General features: G+C 37.6%; 1 protein-coding gene across 2 annotated transcripts in view; it reads left to right on the top strand.

The window, feature by feature from the left end:
* Positions 1 to 20,090, top strand: part of PDZRN4 (PDZ domain containing ring finger 4) — a 378,629-nt gene that overhangs the window by 218,796 nt on the left and 139,743 nt on the right. The window contains exon 1 of one of the 2 annotated variants that reach the window (XM_061204815.1): positions 9,557 to 9,625. The exons of the other annotated variant lie outside the window; for it this stretch is intronic. Within the exon in view, the coding sequence (XP_061060798.1) occupies positions 9,557 to 9,625 (69 nt within the window). Of the gene's footprint in view, positions 1 to 9,556; positions 9,626 to 20,090 lie in introns of those variants that run through there. 2 annotated transcript variants of the gene reach the window in all.

Below are 20,090 nucleotides of genomic sequence, written 5' to 3'. Positions count from 1 at the left end.
TACTTGCCTGGATATTTTATGTAATGATTATCTATTTATTTATTTACTGCTTCCTCTCACTATAAGGTTTACTCCATAAGATCCAGGAGTAAACTTTATATATCTTGAATATTATTATAATGACTGAATAGGTGAGCAGAATCCAAGGATGAGAGATTATATATCACAGTACTAGATAGAAAAGTAGAGTCTAGACTCTGTTAAAGTCAAAAAAGAGAGATACCAAAAAGACCTAAAGGGTGGTGTTGACAGAATTGTACTCTCCACCCCTAGAGCAGCAATATTCTGTTTTATACTTTCTTTTGTGTATGTGTGTGCATGTTGGAGGGGGAGGGAAGAAAGGGGGAGAGAGAGATAGGTAGGTTAGGGGCCAGGGAACTGGGGGTAGCTCAATATCAAATAAAAAAAAGAATCAAAAAATGGGCAGTAGATCTTAATAGACATTTCTCCAAAGAAGACATACAGATGGCCAAAAAGCACATGAAAAGATACTCAACAACACTAATTATCAGAGAGATGCAAATCAAAACTACAATGAGGTATCACCTCATACCAGTCAGACTGGCCATCATCAAAAAGTCTACAAATAATAAATGCTGGAGAGTGTGTGGAGAGAAGGTAACCCTCCTACACTGTTGCTGGGAATGTAAATTGGTACAGCCACTATGAAGAACAGTATGGAGGTTCCTTAAACAACTAAAAATAGAGTTACCGTATGATCCTGCAATCCCACTCCTGGGCATATATCCACAGAAAACCATAATTCGAAAAGAGACATGCACCCCAATGTTCATTACTCAGCCATAAAAATGAATGAAATAACGCCGTTTGCAGCAACATGGATGGACCTAGAGATTATCATACTGAGAGAAGTAAGCCAGACAGAGAAAGACAAATATATGATATTGCTTATATGTGGAATCTACAAAAAATGATACAAATGAACTTATATACAAAACAGAAACAGACCCACAGACATAGCAAACAAACTTACGGTTACCAAAGGGGAAAGGGGGGAGGAGAGATAAATTAGGAGTTTGGGATCAACATGTAAACACTACTATATATAAAGGAGATAACCAACAAGGACCTACTGTATAGCACAGTGAACTATATTCAGTGTTTTGTAATAACCTATAAGGGAAAAGAATCTGAAAAAAATATGTATGTATGTATAACTGAATCACTTTGCTGTACACCTGAAACTAACACAGCATTGTAAATCAACTATACTTCAATTTTTTAAAAATTTAATTAAAAATGAAGGGCTTATAAATGTGTGTTTGCAGGCAGAGAGAAGCAAAAACCCATCAGGTCGTTCCTTATATGATTCTAAACTCCAAATGCTCTTGAGTGAATGAAGAACCCAGCTGAGAAAAGGTAGTAGCCTGAACCTGGGAGAGTGGTCTGGGAAGGAAGGAAGAGAGATATAGCAGTTAAAGTTGACAGTGCTTGGTCATTAGGTGTAGGGAGAGAGAAGAGCCAAGGCAGATGCTCAGACCTCAGACTTGAGCCCCTGGGGATGGTCAGGCCATTCTTTGATGCAGAACACTTGTAAAGCAGCAGTTTTGGAGGGAGAGGATTATGGCTTACGTTTTGATAAATTGAATTTAATGTGCTATGGACAACCCAAATGTTAATGTATTAGTCAATGAATAAGGGGTTCTGAAGCTTAAGAGAGAAATTAAACCTGGAGATTCAAATTTGGGAGTCATCAGCAGATCTGTATACCTTCACTTTTCTCAAAACCTCCAAATTTACTTAAGCAACTGTTGATAATTTCTTAATATCGAGATATGACTGCCCTACTATTAATGCATTTAATATTTATTAATATTTATTACAGAAGGAAAGATATTCTATGGTTGTTGGTACATATTCAGTGTAGCAATCCTCCATCACCAGTGGAGTGGAGTAAGGTTATGAAATTGCTTAGATTTATTCAATCTATTTTATGCAGCCATGCTTGAGGATACAACTTGGAACCTGGGAGTTAATTTTAGACTACACTTCTGGTCCTTGGGGAAATTCTTCCATCTCAGTGTGCTACAAGCATCACCAGAATGCCTTGTTCTAACCATCTAGGAATTTGTCATAATGATGATTATCTCTGAGTGACAATCAGTATAAAATACTGATTAAGCAGTGGACCCAGACTGTTTGGGTTTAACTCCTAGCTCCCCCATTTACTACTAATGTGACCCATTTTCTACCCATGTCAAGAGGAGATATTAATAGTACTCACCTATGAGGGTTGACATGAGGATTAAACCAAATTAATAAAACATAGTGTCAGAATGATGACTGGTATACAAAAAATGCTAAATAAGTGTTAGCTCTTATTTTCAAAAATGTGTAAGAATTATCACCATTCTCTACCCATCATGGTGTTCAAAAAATTCTGGTAAATGAAAGGATTTGCTGAGCATTTACTTGGTCACTTTTGTAGAACTAAAAACGGTGATGGTAGTGTGCTGGGAAACCCTACATACTATCCATGACGTTGCTAAACAGTGTGACATTACCAAAACATGATACCCTGGAATGTACATAGCCAATTGGCCTATAGATGATCAAATCAAGAAAGCCAATATTATACTGGGCTAGATTAGTAGTCGTTAAATTTCTCAAAGAACTACCTATTTCACAGTTGTATGAATCTTGCTTCAGATGTGATCATCAGTTTCTTGTACACTTATGTTCACATTATTTACACATTATGCATTAAAAGAAGTAAATATAACATCAGGGTTATTACTCTGAATGTATTACATTACATTCTTTACACAGAAAAAATTTTTATGCATTTACAAAATGCGCCACTATTTCTGTTATACAAGGGGCTGGGAAACAGCCTTTCAGAAGTTGTTGAATGACCAACATGCAAGTGTACAATAGCAAACAAGGTGGACAGAAGTATGGCTATGATGTTTCCATGAAGTAAATTTGAAATAATGTAATAGAGATTTATTATGAGAGAAAAATTAGAAATAGATAACCTGGAAATTGGAAACAAAGATCATTATTATCATTACCACACTACTTGTATGATTACTAGTAGCCAATAGGGATGGGGGTACATCCTATGTGCCAGGTATACATGGCACATTATCATCACAGTAACTTTAACCCTTGCAGTAATTGTTTGGTAGATGCTATTATTATCCTTGCTTTAGAGATGAGAAACAAAGAAACAGAGAAGGTTAAAAAATAATAACTTGCCCAACATCACATAGATAGAAATTAGGGGAGCTGGGACTTGACCCAGGGCAGACTGATTCTAGAACCCATGCCGAACCATTGCCCCAATATGGACCAAATACTTCACGGTTAATGAATCCCTTCTCAGGTATTTTATCTCATTCCATCTTCACAGTCAGCCTGCAAGGTAAGTATTATTTCAGAGTATGTAAGTTGCACAAAGTGATGCAGGTAATAGTAACAAAGCTCAAATGGAACCCTAGTCCTATTCCTTGCAATCCACACCCTTCTTTCCATTGGAGTCTAGTCTAATAACTTGACATTCTTAGGAGTTCATAAGTTGGTAAAGCACTCTTAGTTCTGCAAGCAATGATACAAAATGAAGATGGTCACCTAGTGATTACAGTGTGAAAAGGATGCTCCATTACACACTGGTCCTTGGAGCTGTAACTAAGCAAGTGGATGTCACGTGTGTACTATCAACAGAAGCATTTTTTGTAAGTTCATGATATTAGTTGATATTGCATAGTGTTCTGGAGAAAACACTGGTTTAGAGCCAAAAGACAAAGGCTCTAGGTCTCCTGGCATTGGGAATTTCAACATCTAATAATTTCTTCATTAATAAATAAGGGATAATATCTGACATGTTTCCTTCAGAGAAATTGTAAACATCAAATGAGATGATGTATAATTTCAAACGCCTTGCATTATCATACCACCAGACATAAGTGCCCAATAAATATTTGGGGAATAAATAAATGAATATGTGACTAATATGTGGAACAAAGTATAACTTGAAATGTATACATAGTATATATCTATGAAATAACTGATAAAACACATGTGATCATACTTTACTTATTTGTGTACCTGGCACAAAAAATTCTATTTCACGGATTCTCGAATTTATGTTTATAGAATTGAACCAGATTAAATCTATCTTAATGCTTATGATTCTTCAGTCCTTTGACTTAATGTTCTTGAACCAGCCCTAATGGGGGAAAAATGTCACCTGGAAATTAGGTATAGAGTAGAAACACAAATGTATGTCACTTTGCCAGAATCAGGTCTGTTCTCATATCCCAATAACAGTCATTCATTCACTATGCCTCTATTGCAGACCTGCAGTGTGAAAGACACCAGGCTACTATTTTGAGGAAGTCAAAGATCAATTGACCAACTCATCTCAGGTTGCCCAGGACTTATGTTACTGCTGTCCTTACATGTCTCATAGTCCAATAAGAGGGGTAAGGCATGTATGTAAAAATGATGTAAAGTAGAAGTGTTATGTGTCTTGAGATGGATACAGATAAAATGCACTGAGAATTCACAAGTTGAAGGGATCACTACTTCAACTCCAAGAGTCCAGGAAGGAGAGAGCATTTAAACTGAACCACAATAGCTTGATTTGTGTTTCTGAAGAATAAGCAGGATGAAGTAAAATCTGGGTCAACAGTAGGAAGAGATGGGGACCCGTATACAGCCATTTGGCTTTGCTGGAGACAGAAAAAAGAGGTGTGCATTCCAGGGACCAGTTTGCCGAGACTGTAGGCCTTCCAGGATAGGGAACTTTGAGCTAAAAGCCAGGGAAATCCCAGGCAAACCGGGATGAATTGTCCTTTCTTCTACTTTCTACTGCGCACTCGGGGACCACACCCAATGAAGGCTGTGGAGGGGTTTTAGCTAACTGAAGTGATTTAGCTGTGACATATTAAAAATTTTTCAGTAGTTTGATAAAGTTTACATTTTTAACTACAAATCACTTTCATTATTTCAGGCTATATCTATCTTTTTAAAGGTTTGTTCATTCTCTCTCTCTTTCTCACTTCATTTCAGCACTTTGAAGGGCTAGCCTTCATTTCCTGTCATCAGGATCATGTAAAGGCATATTGTTGTAGCTCTAGCTTCCTCTACAAGAGAGATAGCTCAGCAAACTAGCTATCGAATTCAACCACAGAATTTGTAATTGGAGAACTGAGTTCCGATCTCTTTACTCAGTTTAACCTTGAGCAAGTCCCTGTTTCTCTGAGCCTCAGTTCTTTGTGATTGAATATAAGATATTAACTTTAGAAAATGTTAGGCAGCTAAGTGTCTACTCAAAAGTGCCCAGATATATCCCTAAAATGAATGCAAGTTTGAGACTAGGGTGGAAATTTGTATACTAGGTGTCAAGATAGGTAGTCACAGCCTAGTTAGAAGATCCACACATGACTGTGGCAAGGATAGAGAGAGGGTCAGAGAATGGAGTTACTTACCGAACGTCCACACCCACATAGGAGAAACAGCCCGAGTCATTGCAAAGGCAATAGAGAAAGAATCATATGCAACTGATGGCAGCTGTCACAGACTCAAGGGGATCGGTGGCTCAAAATAGGCACATTTGGACTGTCCATCTCTGTCTGGTAGGGCCTGCAACTGTGTACTGTATTGACCACCAGGGATGGAACACAGGTACACCCTCTTTGTTAATTAGTTTTTAAAATCTTTTCTTGTAAATGTAGCAAAAATATAGAAAACACATAAAACAAAGCTCAATTAAATGAATTATCACATGACCACCTAGTAAAACCACTCCCCAGATCAGGAGTTAGAACTTTGTTAGCCACGCTGAAACTTTCTGGTGTCCCCTCCTAAACACAGCCCCTTCTCTCCCCCTAAGGAGTAACCATCCTCTTGACTTTTTTGGTAATCATTTTCTTAGGTTTATTTATCATTTTATCACCCAAATGATTTGCATACCCAAACATATAGCTTAGTAATGTCTGTCTATAAAATGTCATTAAAGTCTCCTTTAATCCGTAGACTTCCTAGCCATCATATCTCCCTCTCTCTAGCTCCCTTCCCCTCTTCCCTCTCTCTTCCTCTCTCTCTCTTTCTCTCCCTCTCTCTCAGAAACTGGAATGTGTATCTATCGATGTTGAGTTGCCCACAGTCTGAATTTGGCTGACCGCATCTCCATGGCATAATTTAACATGCTCCTTGGTCCTCCACATTCCATGTAATTTGCTCAACTTTGGGAAAGACTCGCTTTTGGAAAGGTGTCGTTTTCTTCTGTCAGGTGGTACACAATGTCCAGTTATCTCCTGTGTGTGTGCGTGAGTGTGTCATGTCAGCAGCCATTAATTCTCAGTAATAGGCCCATTAAATAATTAAAGGCTGCTGGCATGGGCATGCTCTATCATTCCTTTTTTGGTTTGTTAGCTGGCATAATTCTATAAAGAGAAACTTCCTCTCATCTACTATTTGGTTAGTCTAGTGGTACCGTTTGTATAGGAAAAGCAAGATAAATGCTGGATTCCTTTCTTTCATTTACTTCTCACTGAGCCCTCTTATATAGCAGTCCAGATCTTGATGAACATCTCCTATTTTGAATGCCACTGCGTTTGAGGGGAGTAAACTAACATAAATTAAAAGCAATTAAAATAAACAACTATATCTTGAAATATATACCCAACCCAACATATATTTTTACACTTTGATGAATTTGTTCCTAAGGGTATTCGTGAAGATAAACATCTATTCTCTGTTTATTTTTAACCCATACTATTCCATATTATTACTGTCTAAGACAGATAATATCTAATCTATTTGCATTGTTAAAACATTGTTCAGGTTAACTCATTTGTCTCTATCTGCTTCAAACTTTATATTCTAATACAAGATTTCACAGTTTAGTCATTGGAAAAATCTAACCCTCATTCTCTATTGAAATTTAGAGAAATTTGGAATTATAGTTCTTTTTTTCAAATTACCTTTCAATTCTTCAGGATGAACCCATTAGGAGCAAAAGATGGAATCTTTCCAAGGTGCATGGGCCAAGGGCAGCATTTGATAAATGATTGGAGAAGCTACCCTTGCTTCCTGAGATAGAAATTAAAGAATAGCAGAAATAGTAATGAGTAAAGAAAACAGCAAAGAAAGCTATTGCTGAAAGAATAGCTTTAATTTGAAATTTCTTACTTCACTGTTCATTCTTTACTTTTTTATGACTAAGAAAATATTTTAAAGCTGTGATTATTTAATTTTTCTTTACAAGCCAACTATAAAATATTATAAGAAAGCCCCAATAAGCAACCATAGCTTCAATGATTGTTTCCTACTTAGCTTTCAAAATCTGTTGTATAAAGACTTTTATCAGCGAAGGAAGCAAACACTTTCATTGATAGATGAGTGAACCATCCTTGCCTTACTGCATTCTAATTCCTTGATCTGACTTTTTAAAGCACAGAATTTAAACATCTGAGAGTCATTAATTCTATCACAGCTCAGCAATATAGAATCCTTCAAAAAACAGTCAATGCTTGCTTTGAGGATGTGATCTCTAGCATAAGAACACTTCATGGGAAGTGGTGTAGAGACTCAAAGAAAATTAAAATTTTAAAAAGCATCAAACATATATATTTTACAACTGCACCTGAGGAGGTTGCATCTGTTTGTGGCCACAACTGACTTTCACAAAGGTCCCCTCAAATACTTCCTTGAAAATATCCTTTTCATAAAGGAATCAAAATAATTAATATTTACTACAAGTGGTTTCTAATTTGCAGGAAGTCCTGGTAAACTTTGTTCACATCAGGTCCGCAATTATGATGCCGCTTTCATCTACTTCTCTTAGCTTGGCTTTCATCCAGGCTGTTAGGTGAAATTAGGCCCAGAAAATCGGATTATTACTTCCCAAGGGAAATGACTGATAAGCAGCAGATGATTGCTCATCTCCTGGCCCCTTGCTGGTGTTGAGGTGTTGCTAGTTGCAAAGCCAATTTGTTAACAATTAGTACTCATTAGAATCATTTCCTGTTATCGATTCTAAACATTTGACAAAGCACTTTTAGGAAATTGGACCCCCAAAAGTAGCTATCCATAAGTATTGAGCAATTAAAAATCTTCAGGATCCAATGTAATTCCTAACCAGAGTCATCAGTTTCCAAGTAATTATTTTTGCTTTGGAACCCACCTGCTATCCTGTCCAGTTTAAAGATGTGCTGGTACAAGGACATACTTCTTAATTAGCAGAGGTTGTGGATAAGTCAGTACAGGAACAAAAGGAATTTTCTTTTATTATCTGCTTTAGCTGTTTGCAGCATATCTTTAAGGGACAAAAAATGCCAGCTTGCAATACAATATATATATTGTGAGAGTATGAAATTAAATTCATTACTTCTATTATCTAAACATTTAAGTTTAGTTTTTAAGTCTGTGTTCACCTTTGTATATTATGAACTCTAAGTATAGAAGCATAAGTGGAGTCAATGTGCATTACATTAGAATTTAAATATTACCAGTGTCAGCTTTCTGAAATATTATATATGACTTTAATAAAATTAGCATAAATACTATATGCATTTGAAATTTTTCTCAGAAAAGGCATTGTGTTTATCTAATTTTTAAATATAGACCTGCATGTATTACAGGGCTGCAAATTTACATTCAATAGATATGCCCCATTATCTAATTAAAATATTTATTATCTGTGCAAGTATATCTACTGATACTTGCTTATTAAATGTTCTTTATTTAGATTAAGAAATTATGCCTTATTTCCTCCCTAGTAAGTAATGGTCTTTACATATGAACTATTCAGTTATTTTTGTAGGATCAGGATTAAAACTCTGAATGACACCCCCCGTCTTCTATTCCTTTCCCACATCACTCCCCAAATTTTCCTTTGCCTCTGTGTTTATTTTATAAATTTAAATAATTGCTCCTATCCATCTTCCCCTAGACTTAATAATACTGAAAATATTTCTTCTAATTGTGACAAGACATGGAGATGTGAACTAAGTATAATATTTCTGTTTCTGAATTTCTTACTCCCATATTAAAAGCTTACATTAATGGAGAAATTAAGTGTATGTTCTTCTTTGAAATGCCCTATGCTCAACCCCTCTATCCTTAATAAACAGAGATGGTATTGACACAAGTGAATTTTGTTTAACCACACTACATTTGTTTCTTAATTAGTGAATATTCATCTGTCATCAGCAGCAGCTATGACACCCCTCCCTGCTAACATGTTCTGTCATAAATAATCAATGAGGCACTATTAATATTCATGAGCTGGAATCTGTGTAGTCATGTGCACTGATGCAGAGACAGGGGGAGTGTTGCCATGAACTGACTGGAAACTCTGTGTGTGTATCCGTGAGTGCAAGATACTTAGGGAAAGCGAAGAAGAGCATGCTGCTACACAGCACCCTGGCTTGTGCTTCCAGCTAACAGCGGTTTGTCTGTGTTTCTGGACTGAAGTGACTGATGAAAAACAGTAGTCAAGTCTGGAGGGTGATTCCCTTTCAGTTCACTTGCCTTTCAGTCCTGGGGAAATTAGAAGATTTGCTCTCTCTCTCTGCTTCTTAGAATGGGCTGCAATTTGTGCACTTTTCAGAAAAGAGAGGAACACTACAAACTGCTGTATGAAGTTTCCCAGGTGAGTGCAGGGTCTGTTACCAGCAACTAAATAGCCAGGCTTTGTGTTTGTCTGAAAAATGGTAAATGAACTGTGGCTAGCTTTATTTTTTCTTTCTGTAGATTTCAGAATGAAGGGCAGACTTGCTGGCTGAGGGCTTTTTATTTTGGTTTGGGGTGGCAGTTTTCAGCTTCCTTGCCACTCCCCCTTCAGATGACTTCCTGTGGGATTCTTTTTAACATTTTTTTGTATCTACTGCCAAGATGTCAGTTAAGTAAAAGGAGTAACACTGATATCCATGTCTGTAATATTTTGAAGCCCCTCTTTCATTTTGGAATAGTGTTGACATTTGAAAATCAAATGTATCATTGCATAAATATTGGGATTTAATAGGTCTGTGAGCTCAGTTATTTGGAATAGACAGGAAAAGTTTCTTGCCAAATCTTGTTAGTCAGAGGAATTATTTGACTAATTAGGAATTTGTGCTTTGGTTTTAAGAGGAAGACCTGGTATATTTGTATTTTATGAGAAAAAATACATGCTATGTCTCGGCTTGGATTAAAAAAGTGGATAAAGGAATTTTCTTATCATTTGTTCTCGGATCCATTTTATAATTTTTTTGTCTGTAGCACTAGAAATTAATTTCAAGAGCTTATTACAATATTTGTATTGTAATAAAAAGGAAAAATGTGTGTAAATTTGGATGTCCCTTTAATGTATATCTGAGGGCTTTTCAGAATAAAAATAAGAAAATGATATTCCCAGCCTTCAGAGTTTTCATAGAATTCTATTAATTCACCGTTTTGTTTAGGCAGGTTTCCCTGGGGGTGTATGAAGTCCAAATTTCTTGTTTGGCAAAATAAAGTTTATTTCTCCCTTCTTCCGGTTTGTCCCAGATGTGACACACTACTACTTTTGTTTTTAGATGATATTGCTGATGAAAGACAATGTTTGGGATGTTGGTGGTCTGTGGGCACAGCAGTCGCCAAGTGCCCACTGCCTACTGGTTCCCTAAGATTTCCCCCTGACGTGATTCATTTCACAGTGGGCTAATTACAAAGTGGATTTGCTACACATGAAACAGCCTCCTTAGTTGCAATGTTAATGCACATTTTCATGGTAATGTGATCAGAGGCTCATTAGCCACTTTCCAAAATGATCCTCTGCATTAATTAAATATAAAAATGACTCCTTTATCACCACAGAGAGGAAAAAGAAGATTAACATTGTTAATTACACCAGGGGCAATACCTTTTGCTTCTCTTTTTACTACAAACTTGCGAGCCTAGGTTAAAATCATCTTCATTCCTAGATAAGCTCTCATCTGCTTGGACTCACGAAAACAGTCTCTAGGTGGAACACTTCCCTTTAGTTTGGTTTATAAGAGTTTGAGTTATACTATTGTTTTTCTTTGGGTGGTGGAGGAGCAGGGGAGTGGATTAATCAATCTAATTTTTCTCTGAATTACTAAATTGACAAAGAAGTATAATATGGAGGAAGTGGTAGGTGGCATCTTCCCTGATTATGCCTCGGTTAAGCTGTTTATCTTCTGCTAAGAAATCAAGCCAGATTTCTGCATCCAGAAAGGACCACTGTATTTGTTAAGGAGCCTTTGTTGTAGAATTTTAAAGTGCTTGTCTGTAGTTTTGCCTTTAAGTGCTTCCTAAATCTTGAGAAAATAGATAAGCCATACTCTTTATTGCTTCCACCTGTACTCCTTCATATATTTATTTTATTTTCTCTACTCCTGAATTGTAGTACTTACGATCTTTAATAAAGGGGGTGAAAACGAAGTAGTAGCTTCCATTTAACTGGCTTTTATTCGATAAGTTAAAACCCCAGCTTAAAGGTCTTGTGTGTGTTTTCCAAGGGGAGCCCTCCTACAGTTTGTCCTTAACTTTGCTCTCTATTTTATTGAGTTAATGGAATAGATAAGATATCAAAGGAAACCAGTGATAGGCTCATATCATACACTGGAGCCCCGTGTGGTGTTGCAGACTAGTTTCTATTTTTATTTGGAGGAGCACCAGCTCAGAGCACACATGAAAGTAAGCATGTTCTTAACCAGGTGTTCACGAGGGCACATAGCTGCCCCCAGAAGAGAGGATACTATATACAAAAGTGACTTGGGATTGGAAGCCTGTGTATTTCTAGGTGGTGTATTAAAGCAAATTAGCTCACACAAACATCAACACCTGATGGTCCAAATCATATGTATTTATTTATAGACGTAATTCTCAGGTCACCTGCCTTTTTGTTTCTTTTGTTATTATTTCTTACAAGCTAAGGCAAATTAAAGTTTATCAGGGGATATGAAAATTTAAGACTAGCAGTGAATACTACCTACATGACCAAGAGCAAAAAGATTATTTCTCTATAACAGAATCATTATGACATTGAGCTTTTTAAAATTTTCTTTCTATATTTCTAGATTTTGCTATCTGATAACATGGGCCAAGTAGAATACAGTTTCAGATTTGTAACCCCAGTAAACAAAAGCAAATGTGCTCACTGAGGAGTCTAGTGAAACAATCAGAATAATGTACCTAGGTGTGAAATGAGGTCAAGTTTAAATTTGGTTGATATTTTTTCTTCCTACAGAGGAGTTAAGGCTTTCAGTTGGCAGAAGAAAAAGAATGTTGCTTCAAGAAAATTATTTTCAGCTGGAGTTGGGCCAATCCGGCTCCAGTGTGAACACAGATGCAAGAATCTAGGGTTTGTGTAGATCCAGTAACCTTCATACCAAGCAATTTTCATGCATCTATTAACACTTATGTGTGCCAGGAACACAATTGTTATCTGCAGTGATTTATTTTATTCAAAGTAGGTTATTTATTAACCTCTTAAGAATTAATAAATGGGTAATTTGAACAAGGCCCTTCTATTGACACGAACTAAATTGCCTGTTTTGTACTAATCTGATTAAATAGCCAGCTGGACCAAGAGAGCTGCAGTAGCTTGTTAGGCATTTCTGACCTAAAAACAGATTTATTTATGAGGGAGATTGTATGGTAATATCTAAATCTGTTGACTTCTTAGTTTGATTTTTCATACATAAATCGAATGTAACTTTTTGATTGATTAAATAATGGAAATTTATCAATGGGGTGTTCATTGGTGTTGAATAACATGTTCCAAATGGGGGCAAATATTGACTGGTTTGGCACAACTGGAAGGTCCCATATCCCTCAGAAATTTATTTTGTTTCATACTATGTAAACCCAACTCATAATGTCTTAACCTCTTTACCCAAATGTCATCCTTCCCCCACACTCCTTGGTGCTAGCGAAGGTCTCACCATCATTCTTGCTACCAGTGAAACTCAGGAACACAGAATTAAAATAGGTACTTCTTCATCCACACAGTGACCTTCTGGTTATTTTATTTCTGCATGTTCCCCAGCATCAATTCCTGCCTTCCCATAATCACAATTCTTTTTATTGACTCTCTCTGATATCATGGTAACAACTTTTCCACTTAGAATTTGCCAGTGTGCCAGTCCACTCTGATTGCTGTTGCTAAAACAATATTTCTAGAAAGTATTCAATGGCTCCCAATTACTATATAATGAAGTAAAACTTCTTGTTCCAATATATTCAAGGACCTTCTGAGTTGGCGCTATGTTCCTTTCTGGCTTTCTCTTTCACTGATCTTCCCCCAGGGCAATTTATAATCTCTCTAGACCAATCTTTTTGCTTTTCTCTTTATGTTGGCTTCCCAACTTAGACCCTTGTAATGTAGTTCTTTTCCTTCAGCCTCTGTGGAACGTCCTCTATATCCACTCCCACCACTGTCTATTTTCTTCCATCACTAGCTATTCAAACCCTGCCCCATTGGCTTGAATGTCTCCTTGGGCAGAGAGCTTTTTGCAATTATTGATTTTTTAAAAATTGATGTCTTCCCACCTTGGAATTCTCATAGCATTTTGCTTGCACTTTTTGAGTTTCTTGTTTTTTTACATTCATCTGTCTGGTATTACCGTCAAGTGTGTGTGACTGAGTTGTGCACTCCTTGAAGGCAGGTCAGGTGCTTGACTGTCCTTTAACCCCCACCCTGCCAGCAGACACTCACTGAGTCCCACCATGGTTCCTTGAAAGACCATAGCCTCTGCCCCATCCATAGCTTCTAGTGAAAGACCATATCACTCTGCCTTCCTCTCTGCCCCATACCTAACAGCTGATTAAACCAGGAGCAGTCACCTAGTACATGAAGTTGAGGGTGCAATTAGATTTTTTTCAGTCTCAGAAATATTTATTGGGAAACAGGCCATTACTAAGGGGTTTAGAATGCAGAGGGAGAAAGAGAGAGATCAAGAGAGGGAGAAGGCTTTAAGTAGATTGGGAAGCTTGAGGGTCTGTGGTCCACCAGATCTACGAGGATCAAATATATTGAGAATCAGAGACACTTGAGAAAGTGTCTCTACGAGCATATGGGTCATGAGAAAGAGAAGCGTAAGTAATAAATAGCAGGTCTTCAGAGAGGCCTCATTTCCCCAGTTCCAGTACGTTTCTATAATAAATTCTCCATTCATTTTAATTTTCTTGAATGAGGTTATCTATCCTTTACAATCAGAGGAAAAAATGAGGACACATCACAATAATGTCTTGCTTTTGTCAACCAATTAGCAGCTGTCTTAAACTCTAGCCATGCTGTTCAGTTCAATAAACTACTTGCAGTAAGCTTCGATTGTCCAATATGTGCCAAGTCCTCATTTTTTCCATGGGGGATGCAAAGACAGATGTGACAGTCCTTGCTTTTGAGAAGCACACACTATGGCAGTAGAAGAAAGACACATAAGCAGAGAATTTTCATATTATGTGATAAGTGAAAATGTTGAATTAACAGAGATGTTGACAGACTTCTAGAGGAGTGCAAAGGGACTCGATGGGGGGGGGGCAATGGGGGGATGAGAAGGGAGAGGGAATCAAAGAGATGGAAGGGTAAAGAAGTCCATGGAGGTGGCAAACAGGTGCTAGGTGTGAATGGACCTGGAGTAGGGGAACTACAAGTGACAAGTGTTACTAAAACCTCAAGTAGCAGGCAGGCTCTAGAACATGGCCTGAGAGGTGGTGGGCAAGACCAGGCTTTGGAGAGTATCCCATGTCCCAGGATTGTGTCTGTTTGTTGGTTCGTTTGTTTTTAAAGAGGGAGAAATCACTCTGTTAGGAGTTAAGAGTGTAGACTTGGCTGTGGTGTGTGTCTGGGGACATTGGGCTTGGGTTGGGGATGGGGTAGGTACCACAGCAAAACTACAAGGGAGGCTAATTTGGAGGCTGTTGCAGAGTTAGTTAGTGATAGAAATCATGTAAAAGCGAGGACAGAATTGAGACCCTAAGGAGGTAAATTCATTAGGTTTCTAGCTTGTGAGACCAGGGAGGTATAGTGAAATTTACAGAGAAGAAATAAGAGAAGGGAAGTGAGTTCTGGAAAGAGGAGAGAAGGCCACTGAGTTCATCATGGGCTATCTGAGCAACGCTGGCAGACAGTGAATATTCAAAATGAAAACCTGGCATATATGTGTTTGGTGGATGAGATCACCCAGAAGGATGTAAAAAGTGAGGAGAAAAACTGAACAGTGAGGAGAGTTGTGAACCAGGGATACAATATTAAGAAACACAAAAAGGAGAAGAAAGAAAAGGAGAAAAAGTGAAGCTGTTATAGAGTGAGAAGGAAGAGGAGAAGAATAGTGGGAGAAGCCAAGCAGAGAAGGTGTTTAAAAAGGAGTGGCCAACGTGATCAGACAGGATAAGAACTGCAGTGTCTTTGGATAGGAAAATATGTGGTATGCTGCCTGGGTGCCTCTTCAGGAAGGACTTGTTGCCCCAGCTGCTGAGAGCACTGTCAGCCCCTCAGGGACTGTCTTATCTGCAGAGAGCCCCTCACCCAAGGTTATTCCCCTCCCAGGAGGCTCACTCTCTCCAATGGCAGATGGAGGCAAGTCTACACGGGCCTGGGCATCTCAGCCTGAATTGGGACCCTCTGAAAGGCAGCTCGAGCTCCAGAGCTCCCTGAAGCTGTTGTTGGGCCTGCATCATAGTTCAGTTCCCTTCTGCCCAATCCTGCTTCTTTCTCCTCCCTTCCACAGAGGGAATGCTCCTCTGCTCTTACCCACTAAACTCTGTCTCAGAGTTGACTTCCTGGAGAACCTAACCTGGAGCGAGGTCAGTGGTGACAATTACAGAGCATCTAAATAGAGAAATGTGGACAAAATCCAGAAAGCGGTGGATTCAAAGATGAGGTCAAGGGCTTCCCTGGTGGCACAGTAGTTAAGAATCCACCTGCCAATGCAGGAGACACGGGTTCAAGCCCTGGTCCGGGAAGATCCCACATGCCGCGGAGCAACTAAGCCCGTGAGCCACAACTACTGAGCCTGCACTCTAGAGCCCACGAGCCACAACTACTGAGCCCACGCGCCGCATCTACTGAAGCCCGTGCGCTCTAGAGCCCGTGCTCTGCAACAAGAGAAGCCACCGCAGTGAGAAGCCCGCGCACCGCAATGAAGAGTAGCCCCCGCCCGCTGCAACTAGAGAAAGCCCATACACAGCAACGAAGACCCAACACAGCCAAAACTAATAAATAAATAAATAAATAAATAAATAAATAAATAAATAAAGATGAGGTCGACTGCACTTTCAAGAAGTTTCTCTGGGATAAGACAGATTATATAAAAAATGGAGTTACTACTAACATTGGAGTACGAATTTTTTTAGCCCTGATTTTTTTAGAATGTAAAATTGCCTAAAATTGTGAATATTAAAAATGAAAGTCATCTTTACTTCTACTTTGAAAAGTAAGATAAATTGATTTCACATTTGAACTATGATGTTCATAGGGTGGTGATAATATAGTGATTAAAAAATAAAACATGTACATTTAGTTAGACTTTACCTTATCCAAGCCTTTTGAAGAAAGCCTTAAATGTTAGAACATTTTTGATATGAATAAAAATAAATATTTTAATGATTTAGGTAGGTTTAATAAATGAAGTGCCTTTCTCTACTGTAAGGATCAGAATACCACATAATTTTTTAAATGTATACCTTTAATTTCTTCAAATTTTCACTACTTATTGAATTGTTCTAGACCCAGGAGAAGATCAGCTACCTCTAGTTGTATATCTTTCTATTTAGAGGAAATACTGGAGGAAAACATATTCACTGGTTCCATGTTACACACAAAGGAGACATGTTGCTGAAAACTTAGCTAACAGATATGCTGATATTTGACTCTTCAACTCACCTGAATTTGCTAGTTAAGTGGGATAATCGGATTAGAAAATTCTTTAATTTCAATATTTGTTGAAAATATTTCTAAAATACATTATTTTATTTACATCATTACATAACATATGCACGTTTTTATTCACTTCCAATCCTGTTAGATAGTAGCAAATGGGCTGCTTATCTTTAGCAAACTGTGATTTCAGAACTTTACAAGAGGAACTATTTACGAAGATTAACTGATAGTGAAAAATCTTTGCACAACAGCCAATCACTGTTCAATAAATTCATTTTATGTGGGTATATTTTCATATATTGAATTTTTACAAGTCATTTACTAGGTATTCAATCAATCCTATTAAATGGTTAAGAAAGATACAAAAATTAAATCACTAGGTACTCAAGTAGAGGCCCTAGACTGTAGTTCTATGAAGGATTCTGCCCTTGAAAAGTTTATAATTCGTGAAGGAAAAGTGAGCAGGTTGCCCAGAACAGGCTCTGCCTCAATCACTGTTTTCTCTCATAATCCATTCTGGGGCATACACCGTAAGAATTTTAGGTGTTATTCTTAATAAATGTCTTCTTCTTGTGACTAATAAGGATTTAGGTACCACTGGGTGGTAATTTTGTCTTCAGATTTAGAATTCTAGGTAATTCAAATACAACTGTGATTTTCATATCTTAATGCAACATTTCCAAAGTCATCCATATAACCTGCTCCATCTCCATCTCCCTTCCAGCTGTATTCATTCCTTCTCTCTTAATTCTTTCACTCCCAATGTGGAATAACAGCTTTAAAGTTTATTATGAAGAGTTCTTTGTTTCTTTCAACAAAAAGCTTAAAAGGTAGCAGCCCCATATTCTCCTGTGCTCCAACATATAACATCTAATTGCTAATTTGTGCCATTTTGTAACAAGCTATAAATCTTGCTTAATGGTAGTTTGGGTCCTAGCGAAGAACATCCCCCTACTTCTGCTTTATGGAGCTTTTTAGAAATACTGTAGGAAATTTTTAGAAACTTGCTCTCATCTCAGTGGAAATTAGATTTTTTCTGAACTAACCTTTTACTTCTAAGGCTCTTAAGGGTCTGTCTCAGGTACCTTTACTTAAATAATAAAAAATTTAAAAATTCTTTTCAAGGGTATATGAACAAAGAGAATTACTAAGTATGGTTTAAAAAATAATAAATCCACGGATTAAAGACCACTATTGTAATCAGTGATAGTAATATTTTCCTATAATTGAATTATGGTAGAATTCAGATATTAATGTTTTTTGAAGTAAAGTTTGGGAAACTTTGAATAACCACCAATAATTACTCTGTACCTGCTTTGTGCTCCGTACTGTGCTAGATAGCAACAGAGGTTGCAAAAGAAGCATAAGCTAAGAAGCCAGTCTTCAAAGTGTTTTATCACAAAGCAGTTAGAAGATAAATGTGGAAATGTACAACCCTAACACAGAAGACATTACAGAGAAAGGGCAGTTCTATATGGGTAAGGATAATCTAAGGGTCTTTATGATTGTAGTCCTTATTTAGAGTGGCTTAGGTTAGGAGCCAAGGTTTATTTTTAAATTCAGCATAATTATTGTATATCCAGTCAGTCAATGTAGTATGTTTGGTGTCCAGGATTTATTGTAAAAGCAAAGTCATAGAATATGACTAATTGGACATATTTAGGGAAAATGGGACAAACGGCCTGACCAAAGCAGGATATGGGATGAGGATAGTTGAGTATCTTGATCTTCCTGCAAAAATGAATGGACTTGGTGCCAGACATCACTGCAGGGCTCTATAAACCATAAGGATGCAATCAAATAGCGTCTCTGAAGTCAATTTAAATGATAGAATATGTGTAAATATTGTTTTCTTGGCACTTTATTTAAAAGAGCGCAGCCATGCTAAGTTGATTTGCAATGGATAGATTTTGCCATTCACTCCTTAAACGTGCTCTGTATTTCCTTAGCGGCTCATATCTTTGTTTGCTTGAAGTTGGTTCTGCCTATGCAGTTGTGAACCTCACTGTTAAGACAACGTGGAAAGTAGTGCCCAAGCACAATGTGATACATAGGAGAGGCACTGAGCACAGAAGAAAGAACAGAGCCTTTGGAATGAAGCAATAGCACCACTTATTTCCTCTCTGACTGTGAATTAGTTACTTAACTTCATTGAGCCTTTGTTTAATTGATTAATATCAACCTTGAAGGGTTTTATTGAGGATTAAATGAGATATATTTAAAGGGCATAACATATTGTGGGGATGCCATAAATGGTAACTTTTGAGGTTATGATCTCATTTCAGTGACCCTGTGAGTTAGCTAATATTGTCCCCATTTTACAAATGAGAAGACTGAGGCACAAAGTAATCAAATGACAAATTCATATTGTCAGCGAGTAGAACACCTGAAATTCAAACTGGGATTTGCCTAATGCCAAAGTCCATGTTCATTTTATTATAAATATCAAATATTCTTCTCCCTTTGAGCTTTCCATACTTATTCACTAAACTGATCCATAAATACTGAGCTCCTGGCACATCGTAGGTCCTCAATAAACGTCTGATAAAGGAAGAAGGAAGAAGAAATGGGAGGGAGGGAGGAAAGGATGAAGAAAGGCAGGGGGATAATAGATGCTATTTATATTTCTCCTCAGAGGGTTCTACAGAGATGGCCTTTTCAGTATAATGAAGAGAAGCAGGTCCTCTCTACTACCACTTTCCCCATCTGTTTTAACAGCTTAAATCAAATTGTCTCACCTATGAGAGCCCATCCGTATGGGAAAGTGACTTGACACTCCCACTTTTGAGAGCTTGAAAGCCTTTCCCCACTTTCCCATAAATCTATGCCTGGCATGAATGATCCTTCACAATCTGCTATCTTTCCTCATACATTCCTAACAGCCCAAATTTTCACCAAACCGAACTATAATTTCTTATTTGAAAACAACGTGATTTTCCCCATCTCTTTGCTTTTCAGTGAAATGTCCCTTTTTCCTAGTGTGTTTTTCATACCCCTACACATATACTGATAAAAACCCTAATCCTTTGTAACTCAATTCAAGGCTCACCATCTGGGAAGTTCTCTCTGAACCCAAGACAGAGTAGGTTATTCTTCCCAAAGCTCCTCCAGAATTTGAAATATAGTCAGGTCCTTCTGTATTTATGTTTAGTTTTTCTGCATCTCTGCATTTCTACCATATCATACAGTGCCTGGTATTTAATACAGATCGTGTCAAGGAATAGGAGTGGGGATATAGCTACAACTGCAT

This window comes from Eubalaena glacialis, chromosome 11 (assembly GCF_028564815.1).
Source record: "Eubalaena glacialis isolate mEubGla1 chromosome 11, mEubGla1.1.hap2.+ XY, whole genome shotgun sequence".
Lineage (NCBI taxonomy): Eukaryota > Metazoa > Chordata > Mammalia > Artiodactyla > Balaenidae > Eubalaena > Eubalaena glacialis.
Note: the sequence above shows the minus strand (reverse complement) of the source record. Positions and strands in the feature narration are given on the sequence as shown.